General features: G+C 35.6%; 10 protein-coding genes and 6 pseudogenes across 16 annotated transcripts, besides 8 other annotated features; 13 read left to right on the top strand and 3 right to left on the bottom strand.

Annotated features, from left to right (window-relative positions):
• Positions 1-1,966: 1,966 nt before the first annotated feature.
• On the top strand, positions 1,967-2,788 carry TVAGG3_0227220 (SLEI family protein family; the record flags this gene model as incomplete). Its single annotated transcript, XM_001313289.2, has 1 exon — positions 1,967-2,788. The coding sequence occupies one exon, from the start codon at positions 1,967-1,969 to the stop codon at positions 2,786-2,788; it is 822 nt and encodes a 273-aa protein (XP_001313290.2).
• A 275-nt stretch (positions 2,789-3,063) lies between these two features.
• On the top strand, positions 3,064-4,310 carry TVAGG3_0227210 (annotated as a pseudogene). Its single transcript has one exon. A coding segment is annotated over exon 1 (1,247 nt).
• Positions 4,311-4,532: 222 nt separating this feature from the next.
• TVAGG3_0227200 (SLEI family protein family) lies at positions 4,533-6,398 on the top strand (the record flags this gene model as incomplete). Its single annotated transcript, XM_001313286.2, has 1 exon — positions 4,533-6,398. One exon carries the CDS (start codon positions 4,533-4,535, stop codon positions 6,396-6,398), a length of 1,866 nt encoding a protein of 621 aa, XP_001313287.2.
• An 89-nt stretch (positions 6,399-6,487) lies between these two features.
• Positions 6,488-7,549, top strand: TVAGG3_0227190 (SLEI family protein family; the record flags this gene model as incomplete). Its single annotated transcript, XM_051227211.1, has 1 exon — positions 6,488-7,549. One exon carries the CDS (start codon positions 6,488-6,490, stop codon positions 7,547-7,549), a length of 1,062 nt encoding a protein of 353 aa, XP_051112197.1.
• Positions 7,550-7,672: 123 nt separating this feature from the next.
• TVAGG3_0227180 (KilA, N-terminal/APSES-type HTH, DNA-binding family) lies at positions 7,673-8,500 on the top strand (the record flags this gene model as incomplete). The annotated part of the gene is made up of 1 exon (XM_051227210.1): positions 7,673-8,500. The coding sequence occupies one exon, from the start codon at positions 7,673-7,675 to the stop codon at positions 8,498-8,500; it is 828 nt and encodes a 275-aa protein (XP_051112196.1).
• Positions 7,673-20,655: a mobile genetic element.
• Positions 8,921-8,948: a terminal%2Cinverted (terminal inverted repeat of Mariner transposon ID:TVAGG3_0227160).
• Positions 8,921-10,214: a mobile genetic element.
• TVAGG3_0227170 lies at positions 9,014-10,134 on the top strand (annotated as a pseudogene). The gene has a single exon. A coding segment is annotated over exon 1 (1,121 nt).
• Positions 10,187-10,214: a terminal%2Cinverted (terminal inverted repeat of Mariner transposon ID:TVAGG3_0227160).
• Positions 10,215-10,554, bottom strand: TVAGG3_0227150 (annotated as a pseudogene). The gene has a single exon. A coding segment is annotated over exon 1 (340 nt).
• TVAGG3_0227140 lies at positions 10,645-11,283 on the top strand (annotated as a pseudogene). Its single transcript has one exon. A coding segment is annotated over exon 1 (639 nt).
• On the top strand, positions 11,439-12,506 carry TVAGG3_0227130 (organellar and viral DNA polymerase type B; the record flags this gene model as incomplete). The annotated part of the gene is made up of 1 exon (XM_051227209.1): positions 11,439-12,506. A coding segment is annotated over one exon (1,068 nt), but the record flags the coding sequence as incomplete, so codon positions are not given.
• Positions 12,512-12,539: a terminal%2Cinverted (terminal inverted repeat of Mariner transposon ID:TVAGG3_0227110).
• Positions 12,512-13,814: a mobile genetic element.
• On the bottom strand, positions 12,592-13,718 carry TVAGG3_0227120 (annotated as a pseudogene). The gene has a single exon. A coding segment is annotated over exon 1 (1,127 nt).
• Positions 13,787-13,814: a terminal%2Cinverted (terminal inverted repeat of Mariner transposon ID:TVAGG3_0227110).
• TVAGG3_0227100 lies at positions 13,860-14,260 on the top strand (annotated as a pseudogene). Its single transcript has one exon. A coding segment is annotated over exon 1 (401 nt).
• TVAGG3_0227090 (repellent protein 1 family) lies at positions 19,115-19,585 on the top strand (the record flags this gene model as incomplete). Its single annotated transcript, XM_051227208.1, has 1 exon — positions 19,115-19,585. The coding sequence occupies one exon, from the start codon at positions 19,115-19,117 to the stop codon at positions 19,583-19,585; it is 471 nt and encodes a 156-aa protein (XP_051112194.1).
• Positions 19,855-20,655: a terminal%2Cinverted (terminal inverted repeat of Maverick-2 transposon ID:TVAGG3_0227080).
• Positions 20,656-21,140: 485 nt separating this feature from the next.
• TVAGG3_0227070 (DDE endonuclease family) lies at positions 21,141-21,704 on the bottom strand (the record flags this gene model as incomplete). Its single annotated transcript, XM_001313283.1, has 1 exon — positions 21,141-21,704. One exon carries the CDS (start codon positions 21,702-21,704, stop codon positions 21,141-21,143), a length of 564 nt encoding a protein of 187 aa, XP_001313284.1.
• Positions 21,705-22,263: 559 nt separating this feature from the next.
• Positions 22,264-22,986, top strand: TVAGG3_0227060 (flavodoxin-like fold family protein; the record flags this gene model as incomplete). The annotated part of the gene is made up of 1 exon (XM_001313282.1): positions 22,264-22,986. The coding sequence occupies one exon, from the start codon at positions 22,264-22,266 to the stop codon at positions 22,984-22,986; it is 723 nt and encodes a 240-aa protein (XP_001313283.1).
• Positions 22,987-23,410: 424 nt separating this feature from the next.
• On the top strand, positions 23,411-23,772 carry TVAGG3_0227050 (uncharacterized protein; the record flags this gene model as incomplete). The annotated part of the gene is made up of 1 exon (XM_051227207.1): positions 23,435-23,689. The coding sequence occupies one exon, from the start codon at positions 23,435-23,437 to the stop codon at positions 23,687-23,689; it is 255 nt and encodes an 84-aa protein (XP_051112193.1).
• A 560-nt stretch (positions 23,773-24,332) lies between these two features.
• TVAGG3_0227040 (Arp2/3 complex-mediated actin nucleation) lies at positions 24,333-24,852 on the top strand (the record flags this gene model as incomplete). The annotated part of the gene is made up of 1 exon (XM_051227206.1): positions 24,371-24,778. One exon carries the CDS (start codon positions 24,371-24,373, stop codon positions 24,776-24,778), a length of 408 nt encoding a protein of 135 aa, XP_051112192.1.
• Between the last annotated feature and the right edge of the window lie 264 nt (positions 24,853-25,116).

Genomic DNA, 25,116 nt, shown 5'->3' with positions numbered 1-25,116 from the left:
TTAAACTATAATAAAAGGTTCAAAATTGATTAAACTATAATTTTGAAATAAATGATGCTAGAGATGGAAAGCTATATATATTGATATTATTGCAATACAAGCTTACGATCAATCCTCTTTAAATGATTTTTGGAATACATTATTATCATTTTATCCTGAGGAAAATAATTTTGTCACTTTTCTTTATGAAGAATAGGAATTTGAAGTGAATTGACAAAATAGAACCCATTTAAATCGGCAGCCACATTGCAAACGATTGTATCAATGAACATTAAAACATTAATGAAAACAATATTTTCCAGTGATCACTCCATTGACAAAATTTTGAATGATTTTTATTTTCGTTGTCAAGATTTTGCTTTTCTATTTAATTAATTAATAATCAATGATATTAAGATATCATACTATTATATGAATTTGAAATGGGTGATATTATCTCATTTCAAAGTGATACAAATTGAATTACGACTTTTGAAAAAAAAGTGGTTATCCGCTAAAAATAATTCATAGAATTCATTCAATTTGCAGAAAGCAATTTTTTCATGCTTTTTTTATTTGTTTAATAAGACTGTTCTTAAATGATATAAATTATTATTGAAAAGTTCAAGGAAATAAGTATATTTTTCAAGAATAAAATCAAAATGGCGATATTTAGCAATTATAAGAGATGCAAATCCGAATTATTAGTCAATTAAATAGCAATAGAAGCATACATTTATATTTAAACTCTAAAAATATGATTAATTTTATAAATTTTATCTTTGGAAAATCAATTAATATCCAATTGATATGATTAGCTTAAAATATATAAAATCAGATTACGAAATAGAACTAGATGATACAAAATGGGTTATTAATCTGAATGATGAAAAATATAGAAAAAAAATTTATAGATTTAGCATTAAATTATGCTATAAGTATTGTATTTTAATTAAATATTAATAAAATATATTTTGGAGATAAATTAAGAATTGAATTTTAAAATTTGGAGGAAAATATTTCCATATTTATGTAATGTTGAGGAACAGTATGTAATGCATATAAATGCTTATAGCAAGATGGAAAAATAATTAAAATTGAAAATAAAAATTTGATTTTTTAATCATAGTGATAATTATCTTAATCTAAGATTTCAAAAGGAAGACTATTATTTATAACTTTAAATCAATATTTTTTTAAAATACCAAAAAGTGAATTAGGGAAAAATATTGATGGGAGAGACTTGTCAAAAAAGACGCTAGGTATTCAATTTCAATTTGAATTACCGTACCTTGAATAACCGGCGAACCATTCAATTGGTCATAGACCAATTTGAGATACCCTTTTCAGAGGAATCTAAAATGTTGTTTATATGGTTATTTATATATTATTTAATCATTTTCTTAAATAAAAATCATAAGTTCTCAATTTTTCTTCATAACGATTCTTATAAATTTTAATGTTTTTACTATGAGTGCTAAATATTATTAATTACTAAATGATTTTAAAAAGAAAAAACATGTTTTTACTTTGTACGTTAACATACGTTAATATCACTTCGGCTATGGATAGAGGCCAACAGCGCCTTATTAATGAGAAAAACATTAGCCTCTTATCAATGAGATGGAAGTGTATTCGTGGATTACAATTGTGAATTCAGATACACTTCCATCTCAAAAAATGCAATCAAATTTGTATTGAATTGCATTTTTTGAATACATGCTATTGGCAGTTGGGTTTTTAGTGCATTTATATTATATTGGTACTAAGGCTTTTGGAAAATTTACAAAATAAATTTAATATTTTGTAAATGTTATCGGTTCTTACGCTTTTGGAAGGAGGGATGGTATTTTTGGAGCATTTATATTACATTGGTACTAAGGCTTTTGGAAAATTTACAAAATAAATTTAATATTTTGTAAATGTTATCGGTTCTTACGCTTCCTCTCTTCATCAAGATGCTTCCTCACTCCATCATGCATCCATCATGCAGCTTCCTCTCTTCATCAAGGTGCTTCCTCTCTTGATCAAGATGCTTCCTCTCTTCATCAAGATGCTTCCTCTCTTCAACAAAGTGCTTCCTCTCTTGATCAAGGTGCTTCCTCTCTTGATCAAGATGCTTCCTCTCTTCATCAAGATGCTTCCTCTCTTGATCAAGATGCTTCCTCTCTTGATCAAGGTGCTTCCTCTCTTCATCAAAGTACTTCCTCTCTTCAACAAAGTGCTTCCTCTCTTCTTCAAAGTACTTCCTCTCTTGATCAAGATGCTTCCTCTCTTCAACAAAGTACTTCCTCTCTTGATCAAGATGCTTCCTCTCTTCAACAAAGTACTTCCTCTCTTGATCAAGGTGCTTCCTCTCTTGATCAAGATGCTTCCTCTCTTGATCAAGATGCTTCCTCTCTTGATCAAGGTGCTTCCTCTCTTCAACAAAGTGCTTCCTCTCTTGATCAAGGTGCTTCCTCTCTTCTTCAAAGTACTTCCTCTCTTGATCAAGGTGCTTCCTCTCTTCAACAAAGTACTTCCTCTCTTGATCAAGGTGCTTCCTCTCTTCAACAAAGTGCTTCCTCTCTTCATCAAGATGCTTCCTCTCTTGATCAAGATGCTTCCTCTCTTGATCAAGATGCTTCCTCTCTTGATCAAGTGCTTCCTCTCTTCAACAAAGTGCTTCCTCTCTTCATCAAGATGCTTCCTCTCTTCAACAAAGTGCTTCCTCTCTTCATCAAGATGCTTCCTCTCTTCATCAAGATGCTTCCTCTTCATGCATCCATCATGCAGCTTCCTCTCTTCATCAAGGTGCTTCCTCTCTTGATCAAAGTACTTCCTCTCTTCAACAAAGTGCTTCCTCTCTTCTTCAAAGTACTTCCTCTCTTGATCAAGGTGCTTCCTCTCTTCAACAAAGTACTTCCTCTCTTGATCAAGATGCTTCCTCTCTTCAACAAAGTACTTCCTCTCTTGATCAAGGTGCTTCCTCTCTTGATCAAGATGCTTCCTCTCTTCATCAAGATGCTTCCTCTCTTGATCAAATGCTTCCTCTCTTGATCAAGTGCTTCCTCTCTTGATCAAGTGCTTCCTCTCTTGATCAAGATGCTTCCTCTCTTCATCAAGATGCTTCCTCTCTTGATCAAGATGCTTCCTCTCTTGATCAAGGTGCTTCCTCTCTTGATCAAGATGCTTCCTCTCTTCATCAAGATGCTTCCTCTCTTGATCAAGATGCTTCCTCTCTTGATCAAGGTGCTTCCTCTCTTGATCAAGGTGCTTCCTCTCTTCAACAAAGTGCTTCCTCTCTTGATCAAGGTGCTTCCTCTCTTCTTCAAAGTACTTCCTCTCTTGATCAAGGTGCTTCCTCTCTTCAACAAAGTACTTCCTCTCTTGATCAAGGTGCTTCCTCTCTTCAACAAAGTGCTTCCTCTCTTGATCAAGATGCTTCCTCTCTTGATCAAGATGCTTCCTCTCTTGATCAAGGTGCTTCCTCTCTTCAACAAAGTGCTTCCTCTCTTCATCAAGATGCTTCCTCTCTTCAACAAAGTGCTTCCTCTCTTCATCAAGATGCTTCCTCTCTTCATCAAGATGCTTCCTCACTCCATCATGCATCCATCATGCAGCTTCCTCTCTTCATCAAGGTGCTTCCTCTCTTCATCAAGGTGCTTCCTCTCTTGATCAAAGTACTTCCTCTCTTCAACAAAGTGCTTCCTCTCTTCTTCAAAGTACTTCCTCTCTTGATCAAGGTGCTTCCTCTCTTCAACAAAGTACTTCCTCTCTTGATCAAGATGCTTCCTCTCTTCAACAAAGTACTTCCTCTCTTGATCAAGGTGCTTCCTCTCTTGATCAAGATGCTTCCTCTCTTCATCAAGATGCTTCCTCTCTTGATCAAGATGCTTCCTCTCTTGATCAAGGTGCTTCCTCTCTTGATCAAGATGCTTCCTCTCTTCATCAAGATGCTTCCTCTCTTGATCAAGATGCTTCCTCTCTTCTTCAAAGTACTTCCTCTCTTGATCAAGATGCAGCTTCCTCTCTTCAACAAAGTGCTTCCTCTCTTCATCAAGATGCTTCCTCTCTTCAACAAAGTGCTTCCTCTCTTCATCAAGATGCTTCCTCTCTTCATCAAAGTGCTTCCTCTCTTCATCAAGATGCTTCCTCTCTTCATCAAAGTGCTTCCTCTCTTCATCAAGATGCTTCCTCTCTTCATCAAGATGCTTCCTCTCTTCATCAAAGTACTTCCTCTCTTCTTCAAAGTACTTCCTCTCTTCAACAAAGTGCTTCCTCTCTTCATCAAGATGCTTCCTCTCTTGATCAAGGTGCTTCCTCTCTTCAACAAGTGCTTCCTCTCTTGATCAAGGTGCTTCCTCTCTTCTTCAAAGTACTTCCTCTCTTGATCAAGGTGCTTCCTCTCTTCAACAAAGTACTTCCTCTCTTGATCAAGGTGCTTCCTCTCTTCAACAAAGTGCTTCCTCTCTTCATCAAGATGCTTCCTCTCTTCAACAAAGTGCTTCCTCTCTTCATCAAGATGCTTCCTCTCTTCATCAAGATGCTTCCTCACTCCATCATGCATCATCATGCAGCTTCCTCTCTTCATCAAGGTGCTTCCTCTCTTGATCAAGATGCTTCCTCTCTTCTTCAAAGTACTTCCTCTCTTCAACAAAGTGCTTCCTCTCTTGATCAAGGTGCTTCCTCTCTTGATCAAGATGCTTCCTCTCTTCATCAAGATGCTTCCTCTCTTCAACAAAGTGCTTCCTCTCTTGATCAAGGTGCTTCCTCTCTTGATCAAGATGCTTCCTCTCTTCATCAAGATGCTTCCTCTCTTGATCAAGATGCTTCCTCTCTTCATCAAAGTACTTCCTCTCTTCAACAAAGTGCTTCCTCTCTTCTTCAAAGTACTTCCTCTCTTGATCAAGATGCTTCCTCTCTTCATCAAGATGCTTCCTCTCTTCATCAAAGTACTTCCTCTCTTCAACAAAGTGCTTCCTCTCTTGATCAAGGTGCTTCCTCTCTTCTTCAAAGTACTTCCTCTCTTGATCAAGTGCTTCCTCTCTTCAAAAAGTACTTCCTCTCTTGATCAAGGTGCTTCCTCTCTTCAACAAAGTGCTTCCTCTCTTCATCAAGATGCTTCCTCTCTTCATCAAGATGCTTCCTCTCTTCTTCAAAGTACTTCCTCTCTTGATCAAGGTGCTTCCTCTCTTCAACAAAGTACTTCCTCTCTTGATCAAGGTGCTTCCTCTCTTCAACAAAGTGCTTCCTCTCTTGATCAAGATGCTTCCTCTCTTGATCAAGATGCTTCCTCTCTTGATCAAGGTGCTTCCTCTCTTCAACAAAGTGCTTCCTCTCTTCATCAAGATGCTTCCTCTCTTCAACAAAGTGCTTCCTCTCTTCATCAAGATGCTTCCTCTCTTCATCAAGATGCTTCCTCTCCATCATGCATCCATCATGCAGCTTCCTCTCTTCATCAAGTGCTTCCTCTCTTCATCAAGGTGCTTCCTCTCTTGATCAAAGTACTTCCTCTCTTCAACAAAGTGCTTCCTCTCTTCTTCAAAGTACTTCCTCTCTTGATCAAGGTGCTTCCTCTCTTCAACAAAGTACTTCCTCTCTTGATCAAGATGCTTCCTCTCTTCAACAAAGTACTTCCTCTCTTGATCAAGGTGCTTCCTCTCTTGATCAAGATGCTTCCTCTCTTCATCAAGATGCTTCCTCTCTTGATCAAGATGCTTCCTCTCTTGATCAAGGTGCTTCCTCTCTTGATCAAGATGCTTCCTCTCTTCATCAAGATGCTTCCTCTCTTGATCAAGATGCTTCCTCTCTTCTTCAAAGTACTTCCTCTCTTGATCAAGATGCAGCTTCCTCTCTTCAACAAAGTGCTTCCTCTCTTCATCAAGATGCTTCCTCTCTTCAACAAAGTGCTTCCTCTCTTCATCAAGATGCTTCCTCTCTTCATCAAAGTGCTTCCTCTCTTCATCAAGATGCTTCCTCTCTTCATCAAAGTGCTTCCTCTCTTCATCAAGATGCTTCCTCTCTTCATCAAGATGCTTCCTCTCTTCATCAAAGTACTTCCTCTCTTCTTCAAAGTACTTCCTCTCTTCAACAAAGTGCTTCCTCTCTTCATCAAGATGCTTCCTCTCTTGATCAAGGTGCTTCCTCTCTTCAACAAAGTGCTTCCTCTCTTGATCAAGGTGCTTCCTCTCTTCTTCAAAGTACTTCCTCTCTTGATCAAGGTGCTTCCTCTCTTCAACAAAGTACTTCCTCTCTTGATCAAGGTGCTTCCTCTCTTCAACAAAGTGCTTCCTCTCTTCATCAAGATGCTTCCTCTCTTCAACAAAGTGCTTCCTCTCTTCATCAAGATGCTTCCTCTCTTCATCAAGATGCTTCCTCACTCCATCATGCATCCATCATGCAGCTTCCTCTCTTCATCAAGGTGCTTCCTCTCTTGATCAAGATGCTTCCTCTCTTCTTCAAAGTACTTCCTCTCTTCAACAAAGTGCTTCCTCTCTTGATCAAGGTGCTTCCTCTCTTGATCAAGATGCTTCCTCTCTTCATCAAGATGCTTCCTCTCTTCAACAAAGTGCTTCCTCTCTTGATCAAGGTGCTTCCTCTCTTGATCAAGATGCTTCCTCTCTTCATCAAGATGCTTCCTCTCTTGATCAAGATGCTTCCTCTCTTCATCAAAGTACTTCCTCTCTTCAACAAAGTGCTTCCTCTCTTCTTCAAAGTACTTCCTCTCTTGATCAAGATGCTTCCTCTCTTCATCAAGATGCTTCCTCTCTTCATCAAAGTACTTCCTCTCTTCAACAAAGTGCTTCCTCTCTTGATCAAGGTGCTTCCTCTCTTCTTCAAAGTACTTCCTCTCTTGATCAAGGTGCTTCCTCTCTTCAACAAAGTACTTCCTCTCTTGATCAAGGTGCTTCCTCTCTTCAACAAAGTGCTTCCTCTCTTCATCAAGATGCTTCCTCTCTTCATCAAGATGCTTCCTCTCTTCAACAAAGTACTTCCTCTCTTGATCAAGGTGCTTCCTCTCTTCAACAAAGTACTTCCTCTCTTGATCAAGGTGCTTCCTCTCTTCAACAAAGTGCTTCCTCTCTTGATCAAGGTGCTTCCTCTCTTGATCAAGATGCTTCCTCTCTTCATCAAGATGCTTCCTCTCTTGATCAAGATGCTTCCTCTCTTCTTCAAAGTACTTCCTCTCTTGATCAAGATGCAGCTTCCTCTCTTCAACAAAGTGCTTCCTCTCTTCATCAAGATGCTTCCTCTCTTCAACAAAGTGCTTCCTCTCTTCATCAAGATGCTTCCTCTCTTCATCAAAGTGCTTCCTCTCTTCATCAAGATGCTTCCTCTCTTCATCAAAGTGCTTCCTCTCTTCATCAAGATGCTTCCTCTCTTCATCAAGATGCTTCCTCTCTTCATCAAAGTACTTCCTCTCTTCTTCAAAGTACTTCCTCTCTTCAACAAAGTGCTTCCTCTCTTCATCAAGATGCTTCCTCTCTTGATCAAGGTGCTTCCTCTCTTCAACAAAGTACTTCCTCTCTTGATCAAGATGCTTCCTCTCTTGATCAAGTCTTGTATTTTTTCAAGACAAATCTTATGACCTCCATTTGTTCGTGACTTCTTTTCACATATGTAACCATGAATTTTTAACATTTCTTTAACACAGAAAAATAAAGTTAGTTTTATTTTTATTTATTTTTTTATTTTGTATGTAAGAACAGAAATGTCAACATTAGAGAACACAACAACTGCTATCGTTCATGAAGCCATAAATGAAGAATACGAATACATACAATATAACAAACAACTTCGCCTCATTCGTTCGGTCAAAGATGACATGTACCAAATGCAAAGTATAATGAATGCTCTTCGTTCTACAAAGCAAGCATATCATTGGTTTGAAAACCAACAGACAAAAGAACTTTTAGAAGAATTTCCTCATATGATTGCTTCCCTCGGAAAACCGGGGGAAGAGATTCCGTATGAAAATCGCAAGAATTTGGCTCCTGGTTTGAAAGGTTATTATATTCATAGACTTTTAGTAAATGCTGTAGCAATGTGGGCTTCACCTCGTTATGCTTGTTATATTTTCATGATGTTAGATGAACTATATAAAGCAGAACGTGGAGAGATGGAAATGAAACTTCAAGCAAAAGATGAAGTCATTGAATCCAAAGACAAAAGCATACAGAAAAGAATACCGCGTTCGGTACCAAAAGGAAAGGAAAAGTGTTATAAGTATATGATATATACTGAAGAGATGGAAAATGAAGAAGATAAAGATATGGTTATGTTGCATTTAGTCAGAAGAAACAACAAGAGCTTTTATGACTTAGCTAAAATATATAAATCTGACAGAAACTGGTTCTATCGTGAAAACTTACCGATTTCAATGACACCGAATGAGCAAATAAAGGAAATTGTCAAAAATACTCTTCCTCAAACACACTATGACATCAAAGGTTGCACAATACTTACATTCAAAGAAGACTTACCATTACTGAAGGAAAAAATAACAGAATATTTCGATAACTTCAAAGAGGAAGAATAAAAAAAACTAAGCTAATTTTATTTTATAAAATTTTATCTCATATGAAAGAACATGAATTTAGAATATTCGGAACTTATGACAGAAGAAGAGAACGAACAACATGTAAAAGATTATGCAAAATTTCTGAAGACATACAAAGCATTTAAACAATATCTAAATGCTTCTAAAGATTATGCAAAATTTCTGAAGGTATATAAAGCTTATGAAAAAGCGTATGAAAAGTTTATACATTGGGGAATTGTTGTAAAATATCCATATGAAGACTAACCAAAAAAATATTTTTGCTTAAATAGCTTCAGGGTCTATTTCTTCAACCATTTCACTTCCTTCGTCAATGTCAATAGAAGCTTCTTCAACCTTTGGTAAGAATTTCTGTATAACATCTTTGTTCGTTATTGTCTTCAGAGATGAAGGATAATATAGGGTGTCCAAAGGTGCGTTTAGCACAGCGCTCTATATGAGACTATTAAAGGAGATATATGCTGATTATATAATAATAAAAAATATGAATATATGTATATGATGAGTATGTTGTATTTTGGCGCCATGCCGGTATATAAAATGAATTTTGAGACAAGAGGCGGTTTCGGGAAATTTTGGCGGGATTTTTTTCATTTTTTTAATGAATCATAAAGAAAACATCCTCGCTCTTGCAAAAAAATGCAAAGACTGTAAAAAATCTACGAGACATTGGTAAAATGCTTCGGTATGGATGCTCCTAGCTATTCCACTGTAACGTATCATGTTAGGATGTATCACTTCATGAACAAAAGGCGCCCATCATAAAAATTGACAAAAAATCGCCGGATCAAAGAAAAATCAAAGCAATTCTTCAAGTGCTAGATGAAGACCCAAGAGCATCACTCAGAAGGATAGAGGAGATGACAAAGATACCACGTACAACAGTCAGTTATTATCTGCACAATTATTTGAACTACAAACTAGCGTATACACGTTGGGTTCCGCACAACCTTAATTCAGTTCAAAAAAAATCTAGAGTCCAATCTTCGAAAGAGCTCCTCTCTATATTGGGTGCGTATCAATCCAAGAAGTTTCGCTTTTTAGTAACAGGGACGAGTCTTGGTTTCAATATGCAACAGAAGCCAAATCATGTGGATCCCGAAGGATGAAAATCCGCAAACATTCCCGAAGAAAAAAATTGACACACCAATGATGATGTTGTCGGTTTTTTGGGGCGTGAATGGCATCATCGCAATTGATATTCTTCAAAAACCTAATACGATGAATGCTCAGTATCTAATTGACAATGTTCTTACTCAAATTATCAATTCTGATGAGTTTGAGAAATCCAAACAACAAAAACAAAAGTTTGCAATTCATTTTGATAATTCAAGAGTTCACAAAAGTCATAAGGTAATGAATTACTTGGTGGAAAACAATGTCAAAGTTGTTCCAAACCCAATTTATTCACCTGATATTGCACCCTCTGACTTTTATTTATTCGGCACGCTAAAAAAGAGAGCTGAAGGACGCGAATTCGCGAGTCCAGATGATCTTGAAATTTTGTAAGAGAGCAATTTGAGCAATTTTCTCATGATGATTTAAAGCGTGTCTTTCAAGCCTGGATCGATCGCTGCGAACGCGTGATTGAATCCAATGGTGATTATATTTAAATAAACTTTATATATATGTAACTTGTTTATTTCTATTCGCAGTATTCAGGTTTGTGCTAAACACACCTTTGGACACCCTATATTTCACATTTGTTTCACCCTTCTTATATTCTTTCTGTTCGGAAAGATTTAAAGCAATACTGAAGAAGTCAATGTTAGAGTTCTTTATGACAGTATAATGAGTATCTTTGACATTCACGAAGAAACTCTTTTGTTTCAAAACTACTGCTAACTCTTGTGAAGTATAACGTTTGCGGTCAATGACGATAGCTAATGGTCTGACATACTGACCAAACTTAGATTCTTTCACAAACTTCTTGTTAAAGATAACATTAACATTTGAAGCATTATTGAACATTCTTGATGGCAGTAGCGAGAGCATTGTAATGAAAAGAACTTGCAATCTTGCATGTGTTTCATTAAAATAAAAATATTAAATTATTTTGAAAAATAACTTAAAAAATCTAATCTAATTTTTTCAAAAAAATATTTTTTTATTTCCTACTAAAGATGTATCGGAAGTTGTCTAAGTTAGAACACTCGGAAATAAAACAACTTCTTACAGAAGCTAATATAGATGTTGCAAAGCATTACGCAACAAACAAAAAGCACTCGCTGACATCCTCAATGACTATAATGGTGCAATAAGTTATGATAGAATTCATGAGTTCATAAAGCCGCAACGCGGCGAGGACGAAGTCCATGCAAGAGAGCATTTCCTTTAAATGACGTTGCTATTGACTTATATCATAGACGTTCAGTACCTCATGAAGTAAGAAGAGAAATGTTTGACATAACAAATGCAAACGTTGGTGAAACAAGAAGAAGAGACGACACACTGAAACAACAGAGAAGAGAGATGTTTAAGAGCGCTATAGAACAAGTTCGCAAAGCTAACGATGTCATTCGTTCCATTGACGACAAACCAAAAGAAGGTGAGAGATGGTTAAAGAAAGATGAAGAGAATAGGAAGAGAAATGTGAAGTCAGGCAATAGACTCATTGACTTTAACATCGAAGCTTTAGATGAACCAAACAGAGACTACTTACACAAACATTTCGGTAAGGTTTTCATGAGACTCTTAGAGAAGATTAAAATAAACTCCCAACAAAGATGGATGGTATGTTATAAACTTGGTGGAAAGTATGAATGTTCTACGTTAAACCTCAATAATATTGGAACGTTACTACATCAGCTCTTGAAGGAGAACTTTATATCAGAGATAGAAGCAAATGCTGCAGGTATTGTTGAAATGCACTATGACTTCTTCTTGACAAACATAAAGAATCTTACTGAAATAAAAGATGTATGATTTAACAGAATATGAAGGCTTAACGATGTCAGATGTAAAGAAAGGCAAACCAAAAAAGAGACCATATAGAGATGAAAGCACACTGACAAATGACCAGAAAGCCATTTTGGAAGCTCTTAAGCAAACAGGAAACCCAGCACTTATAGAAAGCTTTTGGAAAGATAATGGTGAAAAGAAGTTTTATAAGAAGAGAAGCGGTCAGTTCTGGAAGTATCTTTGCACATTACCTATATATCTTGAACGCTACCAAATCTTCAATGAACTGAACAAAAGAACTGCAACACTTATGACAGAAGATAACTGCTTCGTTTATGCTTGCATTCAGGCTGGAGTAAATGAAGAAACTATTGACCACATGAGAGAAGTCATTCGTGTTAGAGACTTTCCTCAAAGTAAAGTACAAGAAATTTTTGACGCAACTGGTATAGCATTTAATATTACCATTGGTTATTTCAATGACTCAAGACATAATGAAATAAAGAGATATATACCAAAAGAATGTGAAACTGTTCGAACTATTGACTTACTTCTTGTTGAAGACCACTACATGCTAAATGAAAGACTTCCAATGACAACATATTTCATTCGCAACTATATAGAAATCTTGAAGGAGTGTGGTGGAATGAACATTGAGAAACAGATGAAGATTTATACAAAGAGAGAAGATAAATATGTAGTTCGCATGGATAGAACTACACCGCTATGGGATGTTATGAAAACATTGTGGGAGTGCAAATATTTCGAACCTATTTCTTATGGAGAACTTTTCACATATACGACTGACTTATATAAACAGAACCTTGCACCATTTAAAGATTTGACATATGCTCCAAAGTATTGTGTACAACTGAAGAAGAAAGCAGAGTCAAAAGAAGTAAATAAAGCTAAATGTAAGTTCATTCCTGAGCATGTTTTCTTTGCTGACTTTGAGTGTAGCACAGACGGCTTTCATAAAGCTTTTAACATCTGTTACGACAGTGAAGATGGTTCAGTGAGTGAAAGCATATGGGGTCAAAACTGTGCAACAGAATTTTTGGAGCGACTTCCTGACAAGAGTTTAATATATAGGGTGTCCAAAGGTGTGTTTAGCACAAACCTGAATACTGCGAATAGAAATAAACAAGTTACATATATATAAAGTTTATTTAAATATAATCACCATTGGATTCAATCACGCGTTCGCAGCGATCGATCCAGGCTTGAAAGACACGCTTTAAATCATCATGAGAAAATTGCTCAAATTGCTCTCTTACAAAATTTTCAAGATCATCTGGACTCGCGAATTCGCGTCCTTCAGCTCTCTTTTTTAGCGTGCCGAATAAATAAAAGTCAGAGGGTGCAATATCAGGTGAATAAATTGGGTTTGGAACAACTTTGACATTGTTTTCCACCAAGTAATTCATTACCTTATGACTTTTGTGAACTCTTGAATTATCAAAATGAATTGCAAACTTTTGTTTTTGTTGTTTGGATTTCTCAAACTCATCAGAATTGATAATTTGAGTAAGAACATTGTCAATTAGATACTGAGCATTCATCGTATTAGGTTTTTGAAGAATATCAATTGCGATGATGCCATTCACGCCCCAAAAAACCGACAACATCATCATTGGTGTGTCAATTTTTTTCTTCGGGAATGTTTGCGGATTTTCATCCTTCGGGATCCACATGATTTTGGCTTCTGTTGCATATTGAAACCAAGACTCGTCCCCTGTTACTAAAAAGCGAAACTTCTTGGATTGATACGCACCCAATATAGAGAGGAGCTCTTTCGAAGATTGGACTCTAGATTTTTTTGAACTGAATTAAGGTTGTGCGGAACCCAACGTGTATACGCTAGTTTGTAGTTCAAATAATTGTGCAGATAATAACTGACTGTTGTACGTGGTATCTTTGTCATCTCCTCTATCCTTCTGAGTGATGCTCTTGGGTCTTCATCTAGCACTTGAAGAATTGCTTTGATTTTTCTTTGATCCGGCGATTTTTTGTCAATTTTTATGATGGGCGCCTTTTTGTTCATGAAGTGATACATCCTAACATGATACGTTACAGTGGAATAGCTAGGAGCATCCATACCGAAGCATTTTACCAATGTCTCGTAGATTTTTTTACAGTCTTTGCATTTTTTTGCAAGAGCGAGGATGTTTTCTTTATGATTCATTAAAAAAATGAAAAAAATCCCGCCAAAATTTCCCGCGAAACCGCCTCTTGTCTCAAAATTCATTTTATATACCGGCATGGCGCCAAAATACAACATACTCATCATATACATATATTCATATTTTTTATTATATATTTATAATCAGCATATATCTCCTTTAATAGTCTCATATAGAGCGCTGTGCTAAACGCACCTTTGGACACCCTATATTTCCATAACCTCAGCTATGATATAAACTTCATCTTAAGACACATGACAGAAGTGAAAGGAACTCCCATCATTAAAGGTTCACGAACAATGCAAATAACTGGTTTATATAAAGGACGGGCAATTATTAAGACTCTTACAGTATTATAAATAAGAAGCTTAAACTATTTCCTGCTATGTTTAACTTACAAACAGGACCGAAAGAAGTATTTCCATATAACTACTACAGCAGTACTTTGTTAGCAAATGACAACAGAACTGGTGTCATTTCTGAAGCATGTAAGTTTATCCAGGATGCAGATACATTTATGAAAAACATAGATTCCATCAAAGGTTGCAGAATAGATGAAAACCACTTCGATTTAGAAAAATATAGCTCATTTTATTGCAAACAAGATGTAAGAATTTTAAGAGAAGGTTTTGTTAAGTCCGCAATGACATATTAAAAGAATTTGATTTAAACGTTTATGACTACGTTAGTATTTGTTCAATTGCTAACAAATTTTGAGAACAGAGTATACTTCCCGAATGGAAATCTTTATGACCTCTCAAATAACCAAGAGAATTTATTTCGAGATGCATTCAAAGGTGGAAGATGTATGTTGTCAGATAACATGAAACAAAAGAGCGAAAAGAAAACTCATTGCTGACTTCAACGCTGTTCATTATATCCATCCGCTATAGCAAGACTTTATACTTTAGAAGAATTCCAAAAGTATTGAAGGAATGAGATGTTAAGCACAGAGTATCTCATGAAACAATTTATTCGATGACGACCAAAAGAACCCATTGGTGAAAAGTTTATGTCTGGCTTCTTTGTTTCTCATTAAGATAACAGAGATTGGAATACATAGACACTTTCCTTTAATAGTTTGTGACCCTGAACTAAATCCAGAACTTAACGTTCCCAGAGTTCAAACACTTGCTGTTTAATGTATATTGACCAATATAACATTACACCTTATAAAATATCAAGGTGTCAAAATGTGAAGTGTTGCAAGGATACTACTACGATGAGAAACAAGATATTAGAATAAGAGATGAAGTAAAGAAGTTGTTTGAGTTAAGGTTAAAGTATAAGAAAGAAGGAAATCCTTTGCAAGAAAATATAAAGCTCATTCTGAACAGTATTTATGGCAAAACTATTCTATCTCCTATTGAGTCAAAAATAACCATAGTAGATGACAAAGATGCTATAAGATATGCCATCAGAAACTACAACCATATAGTGAAGTTCGAAGGTTTGGATGGTTCAGATAAAACTATTTTCAAGCTAACGAAAAGCATTTGCAGACACTTTAACTTCTGTCCACTTGGTGTTAACATTCTGTCTATGTCGAGAGAATAATGTGTGAAGTATCTCTTACTGCTGAGGATATGGGTCTTCAAATATTTTACCAGGACTGTGATAGCATGCATATTTTCAATGAAGACATCCCACTGTTAGCTCAGGAATTTCAGAAGAGATACGATAGAGAACTTATTGTAAAACATTAGTCAGTTCCATTCTGACTTCGCAGAAATAAACACCTGGAAAACAAAGTTTAGCATACAAGTCAATATTTTGTGGAAAGAAGACTTACATAGACTTACTCACGAATGATTTAAATGAAGTTGCATTTCATGCACGTTGTAAAGGTGTAAAACAAGACGTTCTTGCTTTAACAGCTAATGAAATGTTTCCTGAAGCTATACAATGCTATTACAATGAAGATAAGAACATTCACATACCTGTTGAGAACATATGACAAAGACTCTGAGTTCAGTTTAATGAAACTTTACAAAGCACTTCATGATGTCAAGAGATTGGATTTGACTTATGTAAGTCTTCTAGTCCTTGCTTTGCTGAAAGTTTAACTTCTCAATAACGACTAAAACAAGCTTTATTCGTAAGTTGAAGTTCTGAGGTCATTTATTTTTGTCAGCAATGAGGTCATGAATGAGGTCATGAATGAGGTCATGAATGAGGTCAGCAATGAGGTCATGAATGAGGTCATGAATGAGGTCATGAATGAGGTCATTTATTTTGTCAGCAATGAGGTCATTCGTGATAAAAATAAAGCTAGCGATAGATTTTACAATTTACTGCGATGGTAGAGTTTAAGAGTTGTGCTTCAATGTAGAGACAGTCCTTATGGTCTGGAGGTAAGAACACTGGGCAGTTATGGTCATGAGTGGAGAACATGTCTATCCAAAACTCACGATTGAAGCAGTTAATTTATAGTATTTAGAGGTTAGGAAGTGGTGAAGTTCTTGTATGACCAATGAACTCATTTTCAACTCCCTTACTTAAGTTTGAATATAATATAGCTTGCTTTCTATCCCAAATGCCAGGTGTTACAATCTTTGAAAATTCATTTTTCCTCGGAAGCATTGCATCATAATTGAAAACATTTTTTGAAATCATCACTTGGTTTCAGAGATTTGAAATCTTATACGTAATGGATTTTCTTTCTTTTTAGCGACTTCATGAATGGTGAATATATAACAAATGACCAGTCATGTGTTCCATCTTCATTTTTCATTAAATTCATAATGAAAGTCTATAAGTTGTGGCTGACTACCTTCTTCTTTCAGTTGTGCAAGAAACTCACGTAAAGGCTGTAAAGTTTGTACTCAATGTTGAACTTTTTCTCGAACATCTCATTAAATGAAATCATACATTGCAACAATGTTGTACGTCTTTAAAGTATTTGTATATGTGAATGTTTTGGGGCGCTTAAAGACTGTTCGTCATTTTCTATCTCGACTTGAAGTATAAAGTCAACCTTTCTGAAAGCACGTGTTATATACATAGATGTTATGCCAATGTACTTCTCTTCATTTATGTTCACAATCCAGTCTGTTGGAAACTTAAACGTAACTCTGTTCCCCTTTATTTTGACGTCAGGGTTTTCACTACTGAACGCAACAGATAAAGGTATTTGTCTATACATTTAGTTCCGATAAAAATAAACATTTACTCTTTCTTTGCTTCAGCTTCTTCTCTAGCTTTCTTCGCCAGCAAACGTGGGTTTCTTTTGTCTTCCAGCAGCTAATGCAGCAAGTTGTTTTTCACTTAAGTTTTCTCTTTGGTCTCTCTGGCTTTTGTTCTTGTTTTTGTTCCTTCAGTTCGGATAAAATTGCTCACGAATTTCTTTCTTCAATGCTTCAACATCTATGACCCTTGGGTCTTGTTCCGTAGGGCTTGTCTGAGTCATTTGACTGCAGATAAAAAACAAAATTAAAACTTTAACCGATGTAAAATGAGCTTGTCAAAATCAGAACGAGAGTCTATTATATTAAATGACGCCAGAGGAATACAACATCCTTTCTATTACGTAAATCAGAGTAAAATGGTAAATATATGTAAGAAAAAGAAAGGTTCCATTAGCGAATACAGAGAGGACAACATTAAGGTGCATGGCACCGAGGGCAAGCCCATATAAAACCTTCTATTCAAACTGAAAAGTCAATAGAACCAGAAGAAAAGAAGCCAGATGTTTCTTTCAATAACGAACCAAGAGCTTATTGCAAAGTTCGTGAATTTCATTGAAAAACAAACCGAGTCAAAGAACCCTGACCCACCAGTGAAAGAAGTTGAGACAAAAGAGAATGTACAGTTCATTGAAAATGTCAAAAAACAACTTCCACACGAATGTCAAGAAGAAGAAGTGAGAATAATGAAGTAAATAGATATTTTTATCTGAAGTAAATACATGCAGAACGAACAGCTAAACGAATGTACTCCAGCAGAGCATATTCATCAGATTCGCTCATATTTCGATATCATAGACAATGCAGTTCAAATTGGTGACACTAATAGAAAATATTCTGACGCAAAGATTCCATCACAACCTGGAACTGCTAAAGATAACACATGGGTAACATTCAATCTCTCACCTCCTGGTGAAAATATGTTGGACCTTTACAATACATTCATTACGTATAAAATGGAAGGTCAATTTATTGTAGATAAAGAAATTGGTTCAGGTTCCAATAAAACAAACCCACCAGGATTTTGGATTGGTTTCGATGACGCTTTCTATGCAGTTGCTGGATATCAAATCCTTGCAAATGGTCGTATCGTATATTCTCAAGACAACGCAAGAGAAGAAGCATATATAACTTCAAACTCACAAACTACCGAACAAATAAAGAAAGTAGATGTTTTCTCAAAGACTCGACATGAAGATGTATGGAGTCATTCGGGAACATGCAGAACAGGACAAATTGTTAGTGGTCCAATTACAGCAGGAAAATCATTTGATTTTAAGCTTCGTTTAAGAATTCCTGTTAGAAGATTCCTTCCATTAGAAGCTATTCGATTTATTCCAGCTTTTGGAAACGTTCAGCTTAAAGTAAAGTTCAGTAGCGACGCCTTACAATGCACATCTATATCTGTAAATGATATCGTTGCTTTCAATCCAACTCTTAAAGTTGCATTTGCTTCAGATTCAAATCCACCGACAAATAAATTTGTTCCATGGAATGAACCATTCACTATGATAACGAAGGCAATAGAAGCTAGTGGAACAGTTACTATTACAACTGTAACCCAGCAACTATTTCGAACAAAGATGGATTTTAATGAATGTTTCATTCATCCAAAATCATTCTCTTTAGACCCTAACATTTATACAGAACTTGTAGAACATTATACAAACGAGGCTTTATGTTTTCCTGTTAAAGTTATGGATTGGATTCCTATGGACGGTTCATTCTCAAAGAATACAGATAGTTCAAAGTGCAACATTTACAGCAGCTTATACGCCTATTAATGTTAAAAGTATTTGGGCACTATTTAGAAAGAAAGACAACTATTATGTTAATTTTGAGAACCCTAAGTTTAAATATCTTCAGCTTTCCATGGGAGCTTATGGAAATATGCCTGCAGAACCTGAAAAATCATATGGACCTGTATTTTATGAAATGGTTGCGAACGCTTGCAATACAAACAATGATATGATTGGATTTAATGAAGATGTTATGAGGTCATTGGTGGATGATGGTAGTGTGGAACATAAATGGGATAGCTATGACAACACACATTTCTTATGTGGTTTTCCAACAGAAGTGGACTTTTGCTTCCAGCAAGGTCAAACATCTACTGCTCCAATAACATACAAATTGTCTGTTAAAGGACCTATTGAACTAGCAACTGAAAATGTACCAAAGCCACTTATTGGATTTATGAGGGATTATTGCTTTGCCATTCAGGTGCGTGCTAATGGAATCCCAATAATAAGATTAGATGACTATAACTTAGCTGCGGACGACAGTGAGGAATAAAGGATGAACGTTTATTTTAAAGCTTATAAATGAGTTCTTCATCAAGCTCTCGTGAACCTTCACCATCTATGAAACAAACTTTACCAAACGATTATGGAGCACCTATTAAATATTTCTTACGAGCTGCACAATGGCAAAGAGCAGTCTCACCAAGGTTAGGTGTTCCACCAGCTCCTGTCAAAAATAGCATTTGGTCAAGTCCTTATATAAGATATGGTCTCCCACTAGGTTTGCTAGCTACAGCAGGAGCAGTTATGATGTTGAAAAGAAATAAAGCAAATGTTGTAAATAATACTGAAGTAGCTGAAGTTAAACAAACTCCAACACCTTCGCCAAAACCAACGTCAAAACCAACGCCTTCACAAGCAAAACCTTCAATGACTCCTGAACCTATGGAAGTACAAACTCCTATTCAAAAGTCAACTCCTAAACCGACTCCAACATTTAAACCAGAACCTACTCCTCAAATAAATCGTAAAACTCCTGCGTTTCCTTACTGAAAAAAAATAACGTTATTTTTATTTAATATTAAAATTTTTATTTGATTGAAATGACGACTAAAGTCACTGAAGCAATGAAACAAAAGTTTTTGGTAGAATACATTAAATCAGGAACTATTCCAGAAGGTTTTTACGTTCATACTATGAAGGATGGTAGAGTTCAGTTTAGAAAGATAAAGCAACCATTAGATAAAGAAGGAATTTTGAGAAAGATTAAACTTCATGAGGACAACATTGCTGAACTTAAGAAGAAGTTAGAAGAGTTGGAGAAAGGAAGAGAGTTATAAAGCAATGAATTCAACAGGGTGAAAAAGAGGTGAAAAAAGAGGTGAGATCTCACCACTTCACCTAAATTTATTTTTGTGCTATGTTTTCATACGTGTGAGGGTGGTGATATCATTTATTTTTAAGTTTATTTTTATATAAATGACAGAACAAAAATAAAACATATCTACTCAACAGGAATGAGACCCTTACTGACTATGTATTCGTTTAATGCTTGATGAAAACAATGGTACATATTATCGTATGGGTATACACAACGTCTGTTTCCATCGTCGTCGTATATGTAGAGCTCAAATCCAGTCCAACCTTCTTTTGTACAATATGTAGCTTTATTTAAGTATGTATTTATGTAGATAAGGCAATTTTCTTCATCGCTCCAGAAATAATTTTTCGTCTTTGTTGAAATAGTTTTCGTTCCTCTGCGACCATAAGGAATGTATGCAATAAATTTAGCATCATAAGGTATTATAATATATTTAGGGTTTCTTTCATCGTCAATGGGTCTGTCTTTGTTAAAATGCATGTTTCTCAGTTTTACTTGAGTTTTGAATAGTTCACGGAAACGTTCTGGGAAAGAGTCATAGTAAATGTAGTCGGACATGTCTTTGTAATGAAATAAAAAATTTAAAAAAATAAAATAAGGTTGTTTTTTATTTAGTGAGGACGGTAGTGAATTCGTTAGTGAAGTCGTTAGTGAAGTCGTTAGCGAAAATGTTAGTGAAGTCGTTAGTGAAGTCGTTTATGTGTCAGACGGTTTTGTAAATATTTAAGGTTAAGTTGGTGTTGTCGTTTGTGAAGTCGTTTATGTGTCAGATGGTTTTGTAAATATTTAAGGTTAAGTTGGTGTTGTCGTTTGTGAAGTCGTTAGTGAAGTCGTTTATATGTCAGACGGTTTTGTAAAAATTTAAGGTTAAGTTGGTGTTATGGTTGTATTGTAAAATATACGTTACCGGTTTTGTAAAGTGTCAAACCGTTAACTTGGGTAAGGTGGAACGCAGTGCCGCCGTACCCAAGATAGTCATACTAACTCATCCATCCACTCTCGGAGCGAACAAAAAAGGCGTCCAGATCTTCCAATTCCGCATCAAGGGTCTTCTTTTGTGGAAGTATCACCATTGGCTTCATAGTTGTACCATCTGCAAAGATGGTACAGACCCCTGTAAGATGTGGAAGCTGAGACTTTTCAGCGCGAACTGGGCGATTCGCAGTGACGTTTGGAATAGAGCATTGTCTCGTCCATATTCGCAATAAACTTCTTCCTGCGGGCAAATTATCTATGCTTGGAGAGGAAAAATTGGCGAATATGGTTTGCGTCACAGGTAGAGCGTCGGAGCATATCAATAGTTTGGGAGCTCACAATCCGAATTGACAATCTTGTGGCGATATGATTAAGCCAGCCACGGGATGGCGATGGGCAGTAATCAGCGAGCTTCGCTAGAAGATGCGGGCATCTTGCAGCGATTAGTACCCGCGCCGCAAATTTTAATCTCCTATTTTGTAATTCCGTACAGACAGCAATGGCCATTGATGTTGTAATACAGTTCAAGTCGTCTGCCATCTCTTGAACAAGTTTTTTGAACTGCATTTCATCTGGTAGTGACAAAAGGGTCATACCACCCCCTGACTGACCTTTTGTCCATGAACGACAAGTAGCAGTGCGCATGATTGCGCGTGCTACTGTCGTCTTTGAAATTGAGTAAACATTCCGTATTTGTTGATAAGACTCGCCATTTACTCTTCGATAGAGTAAATCGAGTTGCATCTGGGTCAATAGCCCAAGATTTTTATAGTTTTCTAATTCTGCAAACTCGGGAATTCGTGTTCTTGGTTGCATTTTTTTAAACGGGAACTTCACAAATTTGGTTCATGGCCATAAAAACTCATTCAATTTTTCTGAGATTTTTTTTCGTCACTCACTCAAAACACAGAGGACCATTCTTCTCAAAATTGAATTATTTTCTCAAATATTGAGTGATTAAAATGGGCACGTTGTGTAAATTGATTCAAAATTTTTTATTGGTACACGACCTTTGAAATTGGTCTCGGGCTATTCAACCTACGGTAATTCAATTTTCAGAGAAAATATTTTTTGTGAGGATTTGAATGCTATTGATAACTATTCAATTTATTTAACGACATTATAAAATTGTAAAACTTAAAGGATGCATTACGTTCAATAATATTACTTGTGACAATTTTATGAACGCTTTTCTCAATTCAATTTTAAAATTTATCCATAATGCAGTGTACGCAAGTACAACAATATATTATAAAGAGCGATCAATTTTAAAAATTTTCAATTGAAAATTTCTGATAACTTATTCAATAATTCCTCTATAAAAATTTAAAAATGAATTCTTTCGTATTGAATTTAAGTCAGTTCATTTCTCGTGATGTCTAAAATGCACGTCTTGATCTTAGTTGCTCATCCAGATCCAACACACAAAGCAACTGCATTCCGCTTTGCTGACTCAGCAAAGGCAGCTCTTGAAGCAGCAGGCCATGAGGTTAGATATGTTAACTTGATTGAAGAAGGTTTTGATGTCAATGCTTCTGCTAAGGATTTCAAGAAGGTCGAAACAGATCCATTCAACTACTCAAATAATCAGGGTATTCCTGATAATCTCATTGATACAATCAAAGTTCAGCAAGCAAACCTGTTATGGTCAACACATGTTCTCGTCTTTGCTCCACTTTGGTTTGGCCGTCTCCCGGCATGCTTCTACTCCTTTACAGAGCGTGTATTTTCATTTGGTTTCAGCTATGATGGCGAGAAAGTATTACATCAAGGAGTCCTTGCTGGCCGCAAAGTTGCGATCATTGTTTCAACAGGTGTTGCCCCAATGTTCTTTGATGTAAAGAAAGGCAACAGTCTTGATGCATACTTATGGTCTGCAATGTATGCTTTCAACTACGCTGGATTCACAATCCTTCGTTCTCTTGACGTTTACGGCGCAAATTCTCCAAAGAGAAAAGCAATGCAGCCAGAACTTCAAAAGAAGATCAATGAAAAACTCCTCAAGCTTGATCAATGGAAGACAATTGATGGAGAAAGGATTTACTCCAATTTTGCTTATCTTGAAGAAGTCACACCAGAAAATATTCTTAAGGAGTGAGATTAATTATAAATCATATTCATAAGGAATAAAAATATGAATATACTCAAACTAGAACAGTTCAGATTTTAACCTATCAATTTTGAGCTATATACTGAAATGAATAGTTGCTTTATCGAGATTTTGATGGATAATTACAAATTTTATTGTTTTTAATTCGAAATTAAACGATATAAATTGAGTGCTGATAAAACCAATGAATATAGCAGGTAAATACTTGGAAATATCAATAAAATTAAAGAAATTGAAAATTTGCAATTTATTTGAAAATTATCGTTTATTTTTAATATGCTAATTTTCCATCAGTAATGGATCAGTTTTGCAAGGAAAATAAGTCTGAAAAATCAAAATGATATTGGTGCATCACGCCGGTAAAATTAATAGAAAAATTTCGGTAGGAATATCGGTTTGACCAAATTGGAATCAAAAATAATAAGTTCAGGCAGGCATGTCACACGTCTTCCTGAACATATTAGTTACAAAGCTTAGATCAGACCAGGCATTTAAGCATATTGCCTTCATCGGCAATAGGTACTTGCCTGCTCTTACTAAGTCTTATTTCTCATATCTCACATTCCCAGTATTTAAAGACGTTTCCGGTTTAACAGTATACAAATGCACATTCAAACATGGCGTAGCATCGGTGATTAATGTACAAGGAAATCCGTGGGAAACAACACAAAAGAGACCACAAGACCTTTAGCCTTCGGGCACCAAATATATATGAAGTTTTTATATTATTTGGGAATATATGCAGATTTAAATATTTTTTTTGTAACAATTTCGATAAATTTTTTCAATTTTTTTTATTCTTTCATCTTTTTAAGTACAGAGCTTATTCTTTCCCTTCCAAGCTACTCTGGTTCTTCTCTTATATTGGAATAATTTTAGTTTTTTCATAATTTCGATTTGATTTTTTGTTCCGTAGTTACTTTTTTAGCATATGTTGAAAAAAGTATGCAAAAATATCTTAGAAAGAACCTAAAAGAAACAAAATCTATTTCATAAATTAATAATCGGACACTACAGCAGAGTTCAAATAAAATTATATTGGCCGATCAATCTAATATTAAAATCTATAAGAAATTTAGATAAGGACAAAATATTTTGTTTTGGAGAAAATAATATATGAGTTTGACTATCATCATTCAATAATTATCTTCGCTCACAAAATTTAAACTTAATATATCATTTGTTTGCAATCAGAAAGAAAATTAGATTTCAAAAAAAGATCTTCAAATGTGATTATGATGCGAAAAGTATGTAAAATATATACGTTGTCTAAGAGAATTCTTATTTTTAGTGTCATCATTGATCAATGATAAAAGAGCTGAAGAAGTGAAGGAGAAAGGTGACTTTATATTGAATTTTTATCCAGTATCAAATGTCCTACGCTGAAACTCTTGCAGCAAAACTCCTCGATGCACAAAATAAAGTCAGAACTAACCCATTAGAGGCTCTTCAGAGTGTTTTAGAGGAAATGCCAGTTCGTGAAAAGAAGGCAAATCCGGAAGGCAAGAAAGGCGAGGAAGGCGCTAAGTTATTCAAGGATGCCAAGGACGCCGCTGCCAAGAACGTTCTTACAATTGTCACATCAATCGAGAAAAGCAAGCTTGCCGCCACAATCAAAGGTCTTACAGATGAAGAACGTGATACACTTATGAAATTTGTTTACCGCGGCTTCCAAGAAGAATACGATCACATGTACCTTCTTACGATCCATGAAGAAATCTGCAAGGTCTCTAATCTTGGTCCTATCATCCGCTCTATCCACACTCGCCTTGAAGTTTAAAGTGGTTACTTTAAAAGATTATAAAACTTTGATTTTTAATCGTGATACGAAAATATTCTAAATATGAAACTGACATCTTTTTTTATTTTTTCATTTTTTGAAAAATTTGAAGTTCTTCTATTAACTTTCATTATCTGTCATCAACACATATTCCACATTACTCCATTTCCAGTCTACCAATTTCTGCCACTTACTTGATATCAAATTACGAAGATTAAATCACTTGTTCACTACTCAAAATGAAGACATGCTAAGTTATCATTGTAATTGACATAGATTATTGGCATGCAGAAATGGTGCTAATCCTACTATTATTTCTTTCACTCAAATGAGCAAAT

This window comes from Trichomonas vaginalis, chromosome IV (genome assembly GCF_026262505.1).
Source record: "Trichomonas vaginalis G3 chromosome IV, whole genome shotgun sequence".
NCBI classification, from domain to species: Eukaryota; Parabasalia; order Trichomonadida; family Trichomonadidae; genus Trichomonas; species Trichomonas vaginalis.
This window is presented reverse-complemented; position numbering and strand designations above follow the sequence as displayed.